Genomic DNA, 19763 nt, shown 5'->3' on the forward strand with positions numbered 1-19763 from the left:
TAGAAAAACTGGCAGCTAAGTTGCCAGAAAAAAAAAACTGATACTGTTTTTTCATTCACAATATAATGTTGTAAAAACCAATGTCAATTTAACACAAAAATTCTTGCAACTAATCTGCCAGCTTTTTCCGTGTAGCGTGCAAGGATGGGAGTGAAAGAAGGGTCAAAAGATGGAGTTAACTGTTTTAATGACATTCAGGCTTTATTTAAATCAATAACGGAGCAGCATCTCCTCATCCATGGCTCGCTAGTGCAACAACAATGCCGAAAATGTGTCCCGTGAAAAAACGTCCAACCAGAACTCTCTAATAACTAAAGTTTCTTGGGTAAATAATATAAACTCACCACACCGGTATGTTTTAGCGCTTTCATAGCGAGTTTACTGACAGATATAAGTAAGAACTTTACACTAGTTTATATTACAAATGGCAACAGCGGAGGATGAATATCACATAACACGAAGATAGAGAAAAAAAAGAAGCTTATCGACTACGTTGTCGACACGGACTACAAAGGCGGACTCGCGCAATTTTTCAGGACTTATGCAGATCCCAAATACAGATCAGCAGGTACCAGAAGGTAAAAAAAGTTGCTTTTGCATGATATTGCAAAACAAAACACCAGATATGTCTAACCTTATACACACACCATAATAATACTTGTATGTTGAAAGCACAGTACAATCCTGCAAGCGGTGCGGCTTAATAGCTTTCCAAAGTCGTACTAAAACATTTTGATAGATTTTTGAGCGCCCTGTGTAATGTTCTATATTTTCCAAGGAACATAACATTTTCGTGTTGTTTACTTGAGACATATTGCAGTCTACATGTATCTCTTATGTTTGACTGCCGTCTGCTGGTCACATTTATCATTTCACCATGCACCAAATAATATAGCTTTGAGGTCGGTAAGCAAAACCAGAATTATTCCGTACATTAGGCGCACCGGGTCACAATGCGCTTTGTCGAAAATTGAGGAGAAAAAAAAGGAGTTTAAGTGCGCCTTATAGTCCGCAAAATACGGTAAACTGACAGTAAAAGTAAAGTACGAATGAAAATACAGCTTCACCTCTTCAGTCATAATTTTTTGTGGACATGTGTATAAAGCTGCGGCCCATACGTACCACAGCTGGGAATGCCCGTCTTGGGGATGTTAGCGGCCCAACAATAGGCCTCAGCCCAATGGTTAAGAACCACTGCTGTAATTTATTCTCAAAGTGTAGAAGCGGGACTCGAAATCAAATCGGATCTGAGGCCAAAATTCGGATCAAGATCGGAGGCCAATAATGTTGATCGGCACATCCCTAGTAATTATTATTATCATCCATGAGAAAAAATGTAAAGTCAATTAATTCAGTTTTGAATCCCTAATCTGGTCCTGGGTCTTATGTGTTGTGCTACTTTCCTAAAAGCTGCTGCAAACTTTACAGCATGACTTCAAACTTTATTCATAAATGAAAGCAAAGAACATTAAAATGCATCAAAATCATATTCCGACGTGCAGCTCCTTGACTCATAATCGCATTCTCCTGCAGACGTATCAGAGTTTTTGTTACAAATCACATATGGCAGCTGCTGCGGTGCTATTTGCATTTCCAGGGTGCACAGCAGAACAGTGTTGTGTGCACCTGTGTGTGTTTGTGTGTGCAAGCGTGCGACGATGTATTATTACAGAAAACGGGGTAAGACAGCTCTTTGTTTTGGTTTTCCAACGCCTCAAGCCTCTCGTCAAGACCACAGGTAAGATGGAGCTAAAGAGCCATACTTTGGGAGTTCTACAGTCTTATTGTACTCTCGTCCATCCTCCTGCATCCATGATGACATTACAGGGAGACGTCCTTCTAGAAGCCATCAAAGTCTTTTGTGTGTGTGTGTGTGTGTGTGTGCGTGTGTGTGTGTGTGTGTGTGCGTGCGTGCGTGCGTGCGTGCGTGCGTGCGTGCGTGCGTGCGTGCGTGCGTGCGTGCGTGCGTGCGTGCGTGCGTGCGTGCGTGCGTGCGTGCGTGCGTGCGTGCGTGCGTGCGTGCGTGCGTGCGTGCGTGCGTGCGTGCGTGCGTGCGTGCGTGCGTGCGTGCGTGCGTGCGTGCGTGCGTGCGTGCGTGCGTGCGTGCGTGCGTGCGTGCGTGCGTAATGTGAGAAGGGCAGCCACTGTGATGATTTAGCACAGGAATCTATTTTCAAGCTTGCTTCCTAAAAAAGAACGCCGCACACCTTCCAGCATTATATTCTTCCAAAATACAAAACCCAAAACCAGTGAAGATGGCACTTTGTGTAATTTGTAAATAAAAACTGAATACAATGATTTGCAAATCCTTTTCAACTTACATTCAAATGAATAGACTGCAAAGACAAGATATTTAATGTTCAAACTGAGAAACTTTATTTATTTTTGCAAATAATCATTAACTTAGAATTTAATGGCAGTAACACATTGCAAAAAAGTTGGCACAGGGGCATTTTTACCAATGTGTTACATGGCCTTTCCTTTTAACAACACTCAGTAAACGTTTGGGAACTGAGGAAACCAATTATTGAAGCTTTTCAGGTGCAATTCTTTCCCATTCTTGCTTGATGTACAGCTTAAGTTGTCCAACAGTCCGGGTCTAGGTTATGGTATTTTAGGCTTCATAATGTGCCACACATTTTCAATGGGAGACAGGTCTGGACTACAGGCAGGCCAGTCTATTACGATCAAGCCACGCTGTTGTGACATGTGCAGAATGTGGCTTGACATTGTCTTGCTGAAATAAGCAGGGGCGTCCATGGAAAAAAAACCTTGCTTAGATAGCAAAATATGTTGCTCCAAAATCTGTATGGACCATTTAGCATTTATGGTGCCTTCACAGATGTTTAAGTTACCCATGCCTTGGGCACTAATACACCCCCATACCATCACAGATGCTGGCTTTTGAACTTTACGCTCATAACAATCCGGATGTTTCTTTTCCTCTGTGGTCCGGAGGACACGACTTCCACAATTTCCAAAAAACTATTTGAAATTTGGACTCGTCAGACCACAGAACACTTTTCCACTTTGCATCAGTCCATCTTAGATGATCTCGGGCCCAGCGTAGTGTTTCTGGGCGTTGTTGATAAATGGCTTTTGCTTTGCATAGCAGAGTTTTAACTTGCACTTACAGATGTAGCGACAAACTGTAATTACTGACAGTGTTTTTCTGAAGTGTTCCTGAGCCCATGTGGTGATATCCTTTACACACTGATGTCGGTTTTTGATGCAGTATCGCCTGAGGGATCAAAAGTCCGTAACATCATCGCTTACGTGCAATGATTTCTCCAGATTCTCCGAACCTTTTGATGATTTTACGGACCGTAGATGGTTAAATTCCTTGCAATAGTTCGTTGAGAAATGTTGATCTTAAACTGTTGGACAATTTGCTCATGCATTTGTTCACAAAGTGGTGATCCTCGCCCCATCCCTTTTTGACAATGATTGAGCATTTCATGGAAGCTGCTTTTATACCCAACCATGGCACCCACCTGGTCCCAACTAGCCTGTTCACCTGTGGCAGGGGCGCACCTGGTCCCAACTAGCCTGTTCACCTGTGGCAGGGGCGCTCACACTTTTTCTGCAGGTGAGCTACTTTTCAATTGACCAAGTCGAGGAGATCTACCTCATTCCTATTTATAATTTATATTTATTTATTTATGAAAGAGACATTTTTGTTAACAAGTTAATGGTGTTTAATGATAATACAAGCATGTTTAACACACATAGATTCCTTTCTTTCACGAAGACAAGAATATAAGTTGGTGTATTTGATTCTGATGACTTGCATTGATTGGAATCAGACAGTGGTGCTGATAACGTCCGCATTTTCAAATGGAGGGAAAAAAAAGTCCTCCTTTCTGTCCAATACCACATGAAAGTGGTTGGATTTGGCATCTCATTTGTCCAACTTGCATACTCGTTTTTAAACTTTGTTATGAGAGTAGCATATGTGTGTGGCCCTTTAATGTCTGGCAGCAGGTGAGTGACGTCAGTGAGTGTGGGGGTGGGCAAGCAAGTGAGAAAGCTCGCTGAGGGCGGGGGAGAAATACATTGGCATCAAACTCCGTAGCTTTCTAGCTTATGCACGCTAGCTTTCTGAGACTCTTATTTTGTTAGCACAGGCAGGATGAAACAGGTCTTTTATGGTGAAGACAGGAACTGTGCAGTCGGTCTTTAGAGTTTTGACAGTAGGTACGGAGTCTCTAGAAATAAAATGTGTTTCTCTGCGTCCGCCCTGTTAGTGATTTTTTTCTTAAATATGAGCTCGCAGCAGCCAGCGTCATCTCACAAGATCCTCGGGTGCCGAGAATGTCAAACAACTGATGAAAGGGAAGTCTTGGTATGATTGATGATTGCTCATTTTTATGTATATTTTTTAATGACTGGCTTGAGATCGACTGACACACCCTCCGAGATCGACCAGTCGATCGCGATCGACGTAATGCCCACCCCTGACCTGTGGGATGTTCCAAATAAGTGTTTGATGAACATTCCTCAACTTTTTCAGTCTTTTTTGCCACTTGTGCCAGCTTTTTTTAAACGTGTAACAGGCATCAAATGAGCTAATATTTGCAAAAAATAACGTTTCTCAGTTCGAATGTTGAGCATCTTGTCTTTGCAGTCTAGTCACTTGAATATAAGTTGAAAAGGATTTGCAAATCATTGTATTCTGTTTCAATTTATGATTTACACAATGTGCCAACTTCACTGGTTTGGGGTTTTGTACATTCAAGTCCAGACTAGAGATGGACACTGAAACTCGGCTATATGATAAAAACTGATGCCTACATAAACAGTAGCAACCAGATTGAAAGAGGTGTTTTATTCCATTGCTAAATGAATGCAAACAACACAAAACTTCTTCAGTATTCCCCAGTGGCGGTTACGGCAAGTCAGGTTTGCTGTGGTTTTTATTTCTCAGTTTCTAATTAGTTATTGTTTAATGTATGTAATTGAAGTGTTTCAAATACTCGTCTGTTCAATTTGAATGACAAAAAATTACATTTAAGTTAAAAAGGTTTTGTTTTTTGCGTTTTTTAGAATTGCATGTCTATCACTTTTTAAGTAAGGTTTCGGGCACCATTTAAGCACCGTTTTTAAAGTATGGATTTGTTTTTCGTATCAGTTTAGATGTAAACAATTTCCATCCCAAGTCAAGACATGTAAATACATGTTTTATTATTGGTATTTTAATGGCATTTCAATTCAATTCATAATAATTTTATTAACTTATTTCTTAAATTTAAAATTGAGTTTTTAATTAAAACAATATATAAACTTCAACCCAAAAAATTTTGTACAAAAAACCAAAAAACTTTTATATTTTAATTTATTATTATTTTGAAATGAATGGCTCATACCTTTAAGACTAACATTTAATTTGTAATTTAATTCCCTAATATTCCCTTAACACGTCTCTAAAAATTCAAAATTGTAATATAACAATATTTGATTACCTGTGATAATTTATCATTGCTTTAAGAGGAACATCTATTTTTCATTTTGAATTGTTTACTTTTTTTTACACTTGAAGTGTATTCTATGACTTTTGTTCATGTGATTTTAATTTGCCATTTTTGTTGTTTTTTATTTTGTTGATTTGCAGGTGATGTGAACAAAGAGCGACTCGGCCATTCCACAACAAGCCCATGAATCCCAAAGACGCACAGGACATGACAACTTGTCTCCTTACACCACCTTGTCGTTGTGTACTATGCAACGCTTGTCCTTGATTGGTTCATTATTGACCCCTCCCACTTCTTTTGCTTTTTATGAAAAATGTCCAATACTATTCTCTTGTTTTTTCTTTGGTGGGACTGGGAATCAAACTGTTACATTTCTTTTCTCATTCCACTTTCTCTTTACTCAGATTCAAACGCTGGTAGTCTGAGTTGAAGTTTGAGTACCTTCGAAATGCGGTCACTTTTTGCAGTTACTTCGAACGTAAAGTATTGGGGCCACACTAAAAAAAGGAAATATAATGGCAATAATTATATTCTATAATTTTATCGACTATATGAGAATAAAGTCGTCATTTCATGAGGAAAAAGTGTTCATTTCACAAGCTAGACCTCATCATTTCTGTTCTCGCACACAATTAACTTTTTCTTCTAAAATTTTCTATTTTGTTTCTTGTAGTATTCAAAATTCATTGACATAACATTATAAAATTTCTCTGAATAAGTATTTTTCTCAAAAAATAAATGTTTTGTCCTAATGTGACATTTATTCTGCTAACTTTACCTCTTCTCCAAAAAAATAAAAACACGACACTGTTCATTCAAAATATCACACATAAAATTATATATTTTTGAGGACTCTTATTGTTATATATATATATTTATATATATATATATATATATATATATTATTCTGACAATATCCTGGTAATATTAACAATTGTTTTTCCATATAAAAAAACCCAACTATCTTTTATCATTTAAAAAAATAAAAGTAAGGTTTCCCCATAACAGTAATAATATGACTTATTCTAATTTTAAGGTTAAGTTGTTTTCTTGAAATGGTTCTAACTTTTTTTTTCTGTATTATTCATTACTTGATTCTCAAAATATTCCATTAGGACTTTTCCTCAAAAATAAACCTTTTTTTGCATTATTCTGATTGTATTCTCTTACAAGTGTGATTTAATGTGGAAAAAAACCCAAGTTTTTTTCTTGCAATATTGTGACCTTATTCTCGCACCGCTAGGATTTATTTTATTTTTTTCCTTTTTTTTTTGTAATATTCAATACTTGATCTTCAAAATATTCCATTAGAACCTTTCCTCAAAAATAAACAAGCTTTTTTTTTTGCATTATTCTGATTGTATTCTCTTACAAGTGTGATTTAATTTGGAAAAAAAACTACGTTTTTTTTCTTGCAATATTGTGACCTTATTCTTGCACCACTAGGATTTATTTTATTTTTTTACTTTTTTTTTTGTAATATTCAATACTTGATCCTCAAAATATTCCATTAGAACCTTTCCTCAAAAATAAACAAGCTTTTTTTTTTTTTTTTTTTTTTGCAATATTCTGATTTTATTCTCTTACAAGTATGATTTAATTTGGAAAAAAAATAAAAAAAATCTTGCAATATTTTGACCTTATTCTCGCACCGCTAGGATTTATTTTATTTTTTAACTTTTTTTTTGCAATATTCTGATTTTATTCTCTTACAAGAATGATTTAATTTGGAAAAAAATAACTTTTTTCTTGCAGTATTGTCACCTTAGGATTTATTTTAGTTATTAACTTGTTTTTTGTAATATTCAATACTTGATTCTCAAAATATTCCATTTGGACTTTTCCTCAAAAATAAAACTTTTTTTTTTTCAGTATTCTGATTTAATTGGGAACAAAAACAAAAACTTTTTTTTTAATTATTTTGTATTTTATTTTATTTTATTATTCTCGCACCGCAAAGATTTTTTATTTTTTTTAAACTACCTGTAACTTTGTTCACGTACAATTTTGACTTTTTCCCCGAAACCCCACAACTAATTAGGATGCATTATTCTGACTTTATTCTCGTATGATTCTGATAATCCTCAGAAACCCCCTAACTTTTTTTCCTGCAACTTTAATTTATGACATATTTCTGCTAGTGTTATTAAAATTCTACATGTAACAGCACAACTTCACTGCGGTAATTTTTTTCCCTGGTAATTATATTTTCTTTTGAGTGTGGCTCTAATACGCTCTGTGTTTGAACGCATGAATATGAATGAATTGAAACTACGTCATATAACGCCACTCCTCGTGTGCCTATACAGTTTGTCATTCCACGTGTGGAACTACACACTTGTTGTAAAATTGGGGTTGTACGACATGTAAATTTTGTTTTTGTTTTTAAAGGAAAGTTGTCAATCAAGAGGAAAGCCATGATTGCCTTGCTACCTCAGAGACAAAAGCTCACTGTATGAGTGTACACTGCAAGGAGGAGGAAACCAAGTTTGTGAGTTTGAAGTCAACTGGCGCCATTGTTACTGTAGCACTCTGGTCCTGCTGAAGCCTGTTTCTCCTCCTGCCATCACTGTCGTCGTGCTCGTCATCCTCTTGTGACGCTAAACAACACTACTATAACCTCCACCTTGCTTCTCCGTGTGGGTGTTTCTCTCACTTTACGACTTTCTTGCCTAAGGTATGTAAAATAGACGCGCCACGTTCTGTGTAAAATGGCTACATTGTTTTGTTTCCAAATAAACATTTTATAACAACAGAACGTCTGTCGGTCTGACGTGACACATGGTGACTTGCTCTTTGTTATTATCGGTATTATTAAGAAGAAGTATGATTAAACATACAAGAGCCAAAACCAGTGCCGTTGGCACGTTGTGTAAATCGTAAATAAAAACAGAAAACAATGATTTGCAAATCCTTTTCAACTTACATTCAATTGAATAGTGTTAGGAACTCGCATGTCTGCTGTTGTGTGTCCCCGAGTATGCAAGAATCCAGGAGAGTTGAGTGAAGGTAAGAGGAATTTAATTCAGAACTCACAAAAAAACAAACATAAAGCAGTCGTGCAAAGTAACGTTCTCAACATGATATTATCTTCGAGCACTGAGGAGTGCTCGAGTGAAACATAAATAGGCAGTAGCTTGATTGACAGCAGGTGTGAACCGCTGGCAATCAACGAAAAGAGAAAAACGACAGTGCTCGTGAATAAAACAGGAATTACAACAAAGTAAGAGCACTGAACAGGAAGTAAATACAAAAACACGAAAATGAACAGAAATAAAGTGACAGATTGTCACAAATAGACTGCAAAAACAATATATTTAATGTTCAAACTGAGAAACCAATTTTTTTTTTTGTAAACAACCATTAATTTAGAATTTAATGCCAGCAACACATTGCAAAAAAGTTGGCACAGGGGCATTTTTACCACTGTGTTACATGGCCTTTCCTTTTAACAACACTAAGTAAACGTTTGGGAACTGAGGAGACCAATTTTTGAAGCTTTTCAGGTGGAATTCTTTCCCATTCTTGCTTGATGTACAGTTTAGGTTGTTCAACAGTCCGGAGTCTCCGTTTACACTTCATAATGCGCCACACATTTTCAATGGGAGACTGGTCTGGACTACAAGCAGGCCAGTCTAGTACCCACACTCTTTTACTATGAAGCAAAGCTGTTGTTACACGTGGCTTGGTATTGTTTTGCTGAAATAAGCAGATTGCTTGGATGACAACATATATTGCTCCAAAACCTATATAAATGATAAATGGGTTGTACTTGTATATGTACCTTTCAGCATTAATGGTGCCTTCACAGATGTGTAAGTTACCCATGCCTTGGGCACTAATACACCCCCAAACCATCACAGATGCTGGCTTTTGAACTTTGCGCCTATAACAATCCGGATGGTTCTTTTCCTCTTTAGTCCGGAGGACATGACGTCCACACTTTCCAACAACAATTTAAATTGTGGACTCGTCAAACCACAATTTATCAGTCCATCTTAGATTAGTTCGGGCCAAGCGAAGCCGGCGGTGTTTCTGGGTGTTGTTGATAAATGGCTTTCGCTTTGCATAGTAGAGTTTTAACTTGCACTTACAGATCTAGTGATGAACTGTAGTTTCTGACAGTGGTTTTCTGAAGTGTTGTTAAGCCCATGTGGTGATATCCTTTACACACTGATGTTGGTTTTAGATGCAGCACTGCCTGAGGGATCGAAGGTCAATGTTGGTTTTCAGCCTCTCTGCTTACGTACAGTGATTTTTCCAGATTCTCTGAACCTTTTGATGATATTATGGACCGTAGATTGTAAAAATCCGAAATTCCTTGCAATAGCTCATTGAGAAATATTGTTATTAAACATTTTGCTCACGCATTTGTTCACAAAGTTTTTGACCCTCGCCCCATCCTTGTTTGTGAGTATTTCAAGGAAGCTGCTTTTATACCCAATCATAGCACCCACCTGTTCCCAATTAGCTTTTGCAACTGCGGAATGTTCCAAATAAGTGTTTGATGAGCATTCCTCAACTTTCTTGGCCTTTTTTGACACTTGTGCCAGCTTTTTTGATACATTGTTGCAGGCATCAAATTCCAAATGAGCTAATATTTGCAAACAATAAAAATGTTTACCAGTTCGAACATTAAAGGGCCTACTGAAATGAGATTTTCTTATTCAAACTGGGATAGCAGGTCCGTTGTATGTGTCATACTTGATCATTTCGCGATATTGCCATATTTTTGCTGAAAGGATTTAGTAGAGAACATCCACGATAAAGTTCGCAACTTTTGGTCGCTAATAAAAAAGCCTTGCCTGTACCTAAAGTAGCAGACGTTGACGTCGCAAGTGTGGGGGCTCCTCACATAGTCACATTGTTTTTTGGACCGAGAAAACGACAATTTCCCCATTAATTTGAGCAAGGATGAAAGATTCGTGTTTGAAGATATTGATAGCGACGAACTAGGAAAAAAAAAAAAAAAAAGGTAAAAATAAAAACGCGATTGGGACGGATTCCGATAATTTTAGACACATTTAGTAGGATAATTCTGGGAAGTCCCTTATCTTTCTATTGTGGTGCTAGTGTTTTAGTGAGTTTAATATTACCTGATAGTCGGAGGGGTGTCTCCACGGGTGTCTTGACGTGCAGTGTCTCAGGGGAGTCGACGGCACAAGCTCAGCTGATCTCCGGTAAGAAGCAACTTTTTAACCACAATTTTCTCACCGAAACCTGCTGGTTGACCTTCCGTGTTGATTCACATTTGCTTGACCGCGCTCTGATCCATAGTAACGTTTCACCTAAAGGAATTTTAAACAAGGAATCACAGTGTGTTTGTGTGGCTAAAAGCTAAAGCTTCCCAACTCCATCTTTCTACTTTGACTCCTCTAATATTAATTGAAAAAATTGCAAAAGATTCAGCAACACAGATGTCCAAAATACTGTGTAATTATGCCGTTAAAGCAGTTGACTTTTAGCTGTGTGTGTGTGTGCAGCGCTCATATTTCCTAAAAACCTGTGATGTCTTGCGTACACGTCATCATTACATGACGTTTCCAGGACGAAACTCCCGGAAATTTAAAATTGTAATTTAGTAAACTAAAAAGGCTGTATTGGCATGTGTTGCAATGTTAATATTTCATCATTGATATATAAACTATCTGACTGCGTGGTGGGTAGTAGTGGGTTTCAGCAGGCCTTTAAGTATCTTGTCTTTGCAGTCTATTCAATTGAATATGGGTCGAAAAGGATTTGCAAATCATTGTATTCTGTTTTTGTTTACTTTTTACACAATGTGCCAACTTCACTGGTTTTGGGTGTGGTAAAAGTGTGGTAAAAGTCTCTGCAGTTTAGCCGCCAACAAATAACAGGAGTTAGAAACATTCTTCCCACGGATGCTCTTTTGTGCCATGTGTTTACAACTGAGTGGAATGCTAACGTGGCTTATTCCAACTATTTTGGACTGGTAGTAGTTGATTCGCAGAGATCAATCCTTCACACATGACCTCAATGTCATTGAGTGGAAATACACTTCAATGACTGTTGTTGGCGTTGGCAGTAGGATTGCTCGTTTGCATTAAAACCGTTTTTCTCACTATGGTAGAACAGAAAGATCACTGCCCCAGCACACCAGCTGCTGGATCTGACCAATCTAAGTCTATGAGCTGGAACTGATGGAGCCTACTCGGATGAGAGGAGAAACGACTTCCAAGACACACCAAATAGTCCACTTGCGATCGATTAAATACCCTGAGAATGGTTTATTATAGTTAGACATTACTGCTAAAAAACTAAAATATTTAGTTTTTTTATAATGTTTTATTTCCTTTTACGTTTTTTTTCTCTCTGTATATTTCTGTAATCCCATTAAAGGCCTACTGAAACCCACTACTACCGACCACGCAGTCTGATAGTTTATATATCAATGATGAAATATTAACATTGCAACACATGCCAATACGGCCTTTTTAGTTTACTAAATTGCAATTTTAAATTTCCCGCGAGTTTCTTGTTGAAAACATCACGGAATGATGACGCGTACGCGTGACTTCACGGACTGTTTGGAAATATTAGCGCTGCACCACTAGCGGCTAAAAGTCGTCTGCTTTAACCGCATAATTACACAGTAATTTGGACATCTGTTTTGCTAAATCTTTTGCAATTTGTTCAATTGATAATGGAGACTATAAAGAACAATGCTGTTGGTGGAAAGCGGTGGATTGCAGCTGTCTTTAGCACCGAGACACAGCCGGTGTTTCTTTGTTTGTTGTGAAGCTTTAACACAGAGCGGTCAAGCGAACATGTTTTCTCTACATCAACCAGCATGTTTTTGGATGGGGAAATTGTGATATATATCTTACCGGAGACATCAGTGGATTATTCGTCGTCCTGCAGCAGCTGTCAAAAAAGGCAGCTGTGAGCTTGGCTGCTCGGCTTATCTCTGAGACACTGCGTGTTCACCGCAGCCATCTGACCTCGAGGTATGTCTTCACAATCTTTAAAATCTGACTAAAACACTATCAAAACAATAAGCAGATAAGGGATATTCCAGAATTATCCTAGTAAATGTGTCTAATTACATCTGAAACGCTCACACTGCTGCCGCCCGGAGCCGTCGCTTTTTTTTTTTCTTTCTAGTCCTTCACTATCAATATCCTAATTCACGAAACTTTCATCCTCGCTCAAATTAATGGGAAATTGTCGCTTTCTTGGTTCGAATTGCTCTTACTGCTGGTGGCTCCCATTAAAAATAATGTGAATGTGTGGAGCCCTGCAACTCGTGACGTCACGCGCACATACTTCCAGTAAAGGCAGGGCTTTTCTATTAGCGACCAAAAGTTGCGAACTTTATCGTGGATGTTCTCTATTAAATCCTTTCAGCAAAAATATGGCAATATCGCGAAATGATCAAGTATGACACATAGAATGGACCTGCTATCCCCGTTTAAATAAGAAAATCTCATTTCAGTCGGCCTTTAAACTGCCCTGCTAACTTTGCATTATTTAGTTGAAGACATATTTAATACACTGAAAAATGGTGTTTTTAAATGATCCAAAATAAAAAGGATTAACAAATCAAATTACCTTCCATCAAAATTGGATTGATTTGTTTGCTGTTCCGAGTGTTTTCATGAGTAATGTGCGTTCTGTTGCTTGGTGGAACTAATAGCATTCTGGAGGACATAATTAATGGATGTTGGAGTTATGAAGAGATGACAAACAGCAGATGTTAATTTGTTTTTTTGTTCGTACTGAAAGTTTATTTTGGCAGTAAGAAAGAAAATACATTGATGGTTTTATTCCTATTTAATATTGAAGTAGCAGCTTTGCTCACAGGCACCTCTCAGGATGACAATGTTGACGTCAAGTAGCAGCTTTAGCGTTAAAAACAACTTTGAAATTACTTTAAAAAAAATTTATAATACCTTTTTTTTAATGGTGGCCTTCCATTCATCTATCCATCAAACCATCTCTTTTCCGGGCGAGAACCATGGACTCGAACTTGGACTTATGGTGGCCATATTAAAGGTTCTTGTAGGCATTTGTTATTTAAGGGCTATGTCAAATACAAACCCTGTTTCCATATGAGTTGGGAAATTGTGTTAGATGTAAATATAAACGGAATACAATGATTTGCAAATCATTTTCAACCCATATTCAGTTATGTAAATATGCCACAAAGACAACATATTTGATGTTCAAACTGATAAACTTTTTTTTATTTGCAAATAATCATTAACTTTAGAATTTGATGCCACCTTTCCCAACAAAGAAGTTGGGAAAGGTGGCAATAAATACTGATAAAGTTAAAAAAAATGCTCATCAAACACTTATATGGAACATTCCACAGGTGTGCAGGCTAATTGGGAACAGGTGGGTGCCATGATTGGCTATAAAAGCAGCTTCCATGAAATGCTAAGTAATTCACAAACAAGGATGGGGCGAGGGTCAACACTTCGAAAGCAAATTGTCAAATAGTTTTAGAACAACATTTCTCAACGAGCTATTGCAAGTAATTTAGGGATTTTACCATCTACGGTCCGTAAAATCGTCAAAAAGTTCAGAGAATCTGGAGAAATCACTGCACGTAAGCGATGATATTACGGACCGTTGAGCCCTCAGGCGGTACTGCATTTAAAACCGACATCAGTGTGTGAAGGATATCATCACATGGGGTCAGGAACAATTCATAAAACCAATGTCAGTAACTACAGTTGGTCGCTACATCTGTAAGTTAAAACTCTACTATTCAAAGCCAATTTATCAACAATATCCTGAAACTCCGCCGGCTTGGCTGGGCCAGAGCTCACCAAAGATGGACTGATGAAAAGTGGAAAGGTGTTCTGTGGTCTGACGAGTCCACATTTCATATTATATTTGGAAACAGAGGACTTGGTGTCCTCCAGAAGAAAGAGGAAAATAACCATTCGGATTGTTATAGGCGCAAAGTTCAAAAGCCAGCATCTGTGATGGTATGGGGGTGTATTAGTGCCCAAGGCATGGGTAATTTACACATCTGTGAAGGCACCATTAATGCTGAAAGGTCCATACAGGTTTTGGAGCAACATATGTTGTCATTCAAGCAACGTTATCATGGACGCCCCTGCTTATTTCAGCAAAACAAGTGTTATAACAGCGTGTCTGATGATGTACTACTGCTGTGTGTACTATATTGTTGAACTTATAATCATCCATACAGTACATTTTTGTTTCATATAAACAGATAAATGACGTGCTACATTTGTTTAACAGTAAGTTGTCAGCCATTTTATGGCTAACAAGTTAGCTAGCGTCACTGTGAGCCCATTTCTAGCTCGTATTAGTTATTTGCTACTTTTACTACTTTTACTTGTATTTTGCTACAATTAATTTTAAAACCGAAGTTTGTGTTCTAATGTCTAATATTATTTTTAAATGTTTATATTTACTGCAGACACCTGACTACACATGGTCAGTAAATGACAGTAAAAGTACAATCCATCTATCCATCCATCCATTTTTCTACCGCTTATTCCCTTTGGGGTCACGGGGGGCGCTGGTGCCTATCTCAACTTCAATCGGGCGGAAGGCGGGGTATACCCTGGACAAGTCGCTATTTGTTAATTGAGTTGTACAGAATTATCACTTAATGTGTTTAACCCCCAAGTGTCACGTCGGGGTCGTTTTCCCAGGATGCAGACGGAAACTCCGGCGGCAAGGTGTCGGTGAGACAATGATTCATTCTCATTAATCATACAGGATACAAGCGTGCCGATAGCACGGGAAGCATACCTAAAGGTTAGCGAAAGATAAACACGAGCAAAGAAGCAAGAAATCATCAAACTTAACTGTTGCATAGCGCAAACAAGACTGCCAGACTGAGTGTGGTGAAAAACAGGAATAAATAGCTCTGTAATTTGCACCCATGGCAACTAAAACACAAACCCAGGGGAGCTGAAAACAGAACTGAGGGAGTCAAACTAACTGAAGAAAACCTGATCATGACAGTAACACCCCCCACCCCCCCCCCCTCCCCACAAGGACAAATTCCAGATGTCCCCAGAAAACAACTAAGAAAAAGTTCAAGATTCACGGCGAGGGCGGAGGGAGGACTTGGTGGTGGGTCGCCAGGCCAAGTACCAGTGCACCGGGGACGAGTCAGGTGGTGGTGGCGAGGCAGGCAACCACGGAACGGCCACATTCGTGGCCGTCGAGAAGGTGGACAAGAGTGGCTCCAGAACCTTAGCAGCCTGTGAGTCCTACGCCCAAGTCCACCGTGGTTGATGACAGCGTCTCCAGGTAAACTGGGGTTGATAACGGCATCTGCAGGCCCACCAGGGTTGATGGCGGCGTCTGCAGGCCCACCGGGGTTGATGGCGGCGTTAGAAGGTCTACTGTGGTTGATGACAGCGTCTGCAGGTCCACAGGAGTTGATAACGGCGTCTGCAGGCCCACCAGGGTTGATGGCGGCGTTTGAAGGTCCACTGTGGTTGATGACAGCGTCTGCAGGTCCACAGGGGTTGATAACGGCGTCTGCAGGCCCACCAGGGTTGATGACAGCATCTGCAGGCCCACCGGGGTTGATGGCGGCATCTGCAGGCCCACCGGGGTTGATGGCGGCGTTTGAAGGTCCACTGTGGTTGATGACAGCGTCTGCAGGTCCACAGGGGTTGATAATGGCATCTGCAGGCCCACCAGGGTTGATGACAGTATCCGCAGGCCCACCAGGGTTGATGACAGCATCTGCAGGCCCACCGGGGTTGATGGCAGCCTCTGCAGGCCCACCCGGGTTGATGGCGGTGTCTGCAGGCCCACTGGAGAGGATGGCGGCGTCTGCCGGTCCCCGGAGAAGAAGGTGGCGTCATTAGGCCCACCGGAGAGGAAGGTGGCATCTGCAGGCCCACCAACCATCGGTTTTGAGGGAATTTCACCTCAACACAATATTCCAGATGATATAGCGAGGCCGGCGCCTCTCCGTGTTATGTTGCTGGCTGATAGGAAGAAGGCGATGTGGTTGGACAAAAGAGGAGCAAAGCCTGGATCTATATGCTGACTATGGTTAAATTTCTAACGAGTCTAACTTTCTGGAAGGGTACATGTGTATATTGGCAATAAAAGGCTTTTCTATTCTCCATCATGTAAAAAAACTGGGCTGCTTTAAATTGTAAACAAATGGAGGCTGAAGGCTACAAAGTATGCTACGAGCGTTTGTACGATACGACCAACATTTTGAGCGGAATAACGGATTACCATATGAAAACTGTATCGTAGGAGCTGGTCCAATTAAAATACGTTTTTAGGAAAATTATTCTATATTTTGCCGGAGGACAGTGAAAGTAGAAGGCTAAACTAGCTATACAACAAATAGCTATTTTAATGTATAATTCACACATTTCTAACCTACTGGTATTCCTTACCATTTTATTGGCATAAATAGTAGTCACCGAGCCCGCCATTTATTGTAAAAAAACAATCTTTTTGTGAAGGTCTGTGTTTGAAGCAGGGCTGATCTTGAAGCGACTTCCTCAGCGACTTCCTTGAAGGCAAATAGGCATAAAAGTTAAAAGAAAGGCACATCTGACTTCAGATGAGGCTGAAAGTTAGTGTCATGACTTGTGCTGATTAAAGCAAACTAACAGCAGAGTATTTTCCATCATTGGGTTTCATCTTGTACATGAAGTGTTAGCACCGCCGTTTTTGACATCAATTCAAATTGGCTGAGTCACCGAAGGATGTTTGGGGAAAACGTCGACCATATATGGATAATTCGCTGACGTCACACTCGGACAAAACATCACTAGAGGAGCATATTCCAAACGGACCGTTTGGAGGAAGTAGGAAGGAAGGCAGAATTGTTTAATATCCCTGCACATCAAACCTCGATGGTTTGATGTAAAAACAAATTCGGGACTTATGCAGATCCAAATACACATAAGCAGGAGCCATTAGGCAAACAAGTTGGTCTTGCATGATTAAAGTTAAAGTACCAATGATTGTCACACACACACTAGGTGTGGTGAAATGTGTCTTCTGCATTTGACCCATCACACTTGTTCACCCCCTGGAAGGTGAGGGGAGCAATGAGCAGTAGGGTGATTTAACCCCCAATTCCAACCCTTGATGCTGAGTGCCAAGCAGAGAGGTAACGGGTCCCATTTTCTATAGTCTTTGGTGTAACTCGGCCAGGGTTTGAACTCATGACCTTCCAGTCTCAGGGCAGACACTCTAACCACAAGGTCACTAAGTAGGTTGTGATAGTGCCTCTTTGATCACCATCTGTGTAAAAATGGACACAGGTTCTGGCTCGACGGCCTGTTTTTGCCCCCCATGGCAAAAACTGAAGGGCAGACATATTTATTCACTGGCATGAATGCGCCAACTAGACATCTGTCCCCATTCCATGGGATGTTTTGGCGATGTGGCGGCGTAAGCGCATTCCTGGGGACAGGTGGCTGCCTCTGGCATGAGGTGAAGGACAGGGAGGGGATGCGGTTTACAGGCTGAGGGGACGCAACAAGCTCTAATTTGCTTCTGATGTGTGCTGACACTTAACTTTAGAAAATACAGAAACTGACATTTAATGTACTAAACATGCTAACACTCAATGCAAAATAGGTCAAGAATAATGTATATTGCAGCGTCCCGGAAGAGTTAGTGCTGCAAGGGTTTCTGGGTATTTGTTCTGTTGTGTTTATATTGTGACTGATGCAGATGTTCTCCCGAAATGTGTTTGTCATTCTTGTTTGGTGTGAGTTCACAGTGTGGCGCATATTTGTAACAGTGTTAAAGTTGTTTATACGGCCACCTTCGGTGTGACTTGTATGCCTGTTGACCAAGTATGCATTGCATTCACTTGTGTGTGTGAAAAGCTGTAGATATTATGTGATTGGGCCGGCACGCAAAGGCAGTGCCTTCAAGGTTTATAGTAGCTCTGTACTTCTCCCTTCGTCCATGTACCACTCCGTACAGCGGCGTTTTAAAAAGTCATACATTTTTATTTTTTAAACCGATACCGATAATTTCCGATATCACATTTTAAAGCATTTATCGGCCGATAATATTGGCAGTCCGATATTATCGGAAATCTCTACTCACGACCTACTGATCTCAGGGCGGACACTCTAACCTCAAGGCCCCTATTTAGCGTCCTAAATACAATTTTTATCTTTTAATGCAGGTTTTCTTTACGTTTATTTTTACAATAACACCGTTCAAGAAGATTACTGTGCAGACGGATATAATCCATTGGTTACTTGAACCAGTTTTTTCTGAAATGTGTAATTCTGACAAAAACAATACACCAAAAAACGTATTACTAGTGATGGGCAAATTAGTGTATGACACATTCACTACGTGTATCGACACCGCACTGATACTGTGTTAATGTTTCATAACAGTCAAGTGCCATCCGCTGTATTAAAAAAGGTGACTAAATTTGACCTATACAGAAATATTGTTTTTTGTTTATTGAGATTCCTATTCGCTGCTTCAATAGTACAAACAATCCTCCCTAAAATGGCAAAAAGTTTTTGATAGATGTACGGTACAACATTAAGGAATTAATCGGATGCACACATACTGTATTCATAAATGACAAAAAAAACACATTGAAAATAAAACAACTACAATACACTATACAAATATGTAGAATAGAATAGAGAATACTTTATTGATCCCTGGGGGGAATTCAGTTATTAATGAATTACATAGAAAAGTCATGCTAATGTCGGGTTAAACAACAGCCATAAAAGGATGTTTTTACAAAACAGATGCAAGAATATTTGCATGCAATAAAGGTAGAAAAGAAAAATAGTAAATCTAGTGTAAGTATGTAAAGTCTTAATCTTTTATGAAATGTTACTGAATGGATATATTTTTAAAAAATTGCTAAATTAAACAAATATATATCTCTATATATATATTTATATATATATATATATATATATATATATATATTTATATATATATATATATATTTATATATATATATGTATGTATTTAATTTTTTATATATATATATATATTTTTTTTTTTTCTCAAACGGATAGCTGCACAGAAAGTTGTGAAGTGAATGATATTTATATAGCGCATTTTCTCTAGTGACTCAAAGCGCTTTACATAGTGAAACCCAATATCTAAGTTACATTTAAACCAGTGTGGATGGCACTGGGAGCAGGTGGGTAAAGTGTCTTGCCCAAGGACACAACGGCAGTGACTAGGTTGGCGGAAGCGGGAATCGAACCTGCAACCCTCAAGTTGCTGGCACAGCCGCTCTACCAACCGAGCTATACCGTTATATAAAACTCTTGTCAATATGCCAAATAG

The 19763-nt window shown here is 39.1% G+C and overlaps 1 protein-coding gene across 9 annotated transcripts in view; it reads left to right on the forward strand.

The window, feature by feature from the left end:
* utrn (utrophin) overlaps positions 1-8229 on the forward strand; it is a 420528-nt gene extending 412299 nt beyond the window's left edge. For all 9 annotated transcript variants that reach the window (XM_061900556.1, XM_061900559.1, XM_061900555.1 and 6 more), the window contains one exon: positions 5612-8229. In XM_061900556.1, coding sequence (XP_061756540.1) covers positions 5612-5658 — 47 coding nt within the window. In that variant the 3' untranslated portion in view covers positions 5659-8229. The remainder of the gene's footprint in view (positions 1-5611) is intronic.
* The last annotated feature ends 11534 nt before the right edge of the window (positions 8230-19763 follow it).

The sequence above is a fragment of the Nerophis ophidion genome, linkage group LG05, assembly GCF_033978795.1.
Source record: "Nerophis ophidion isolate RoL-2023_Sa linkage group LG05, RoL_Noph_v1.0, whole genome shotgun sequence".
Lineage (NCBI taxonomy): Eukaryota > Metazoa > Chordata > Actinopteri > Syngnathiformes > Syngnathidae > Nerophis > Nerophis ophidion.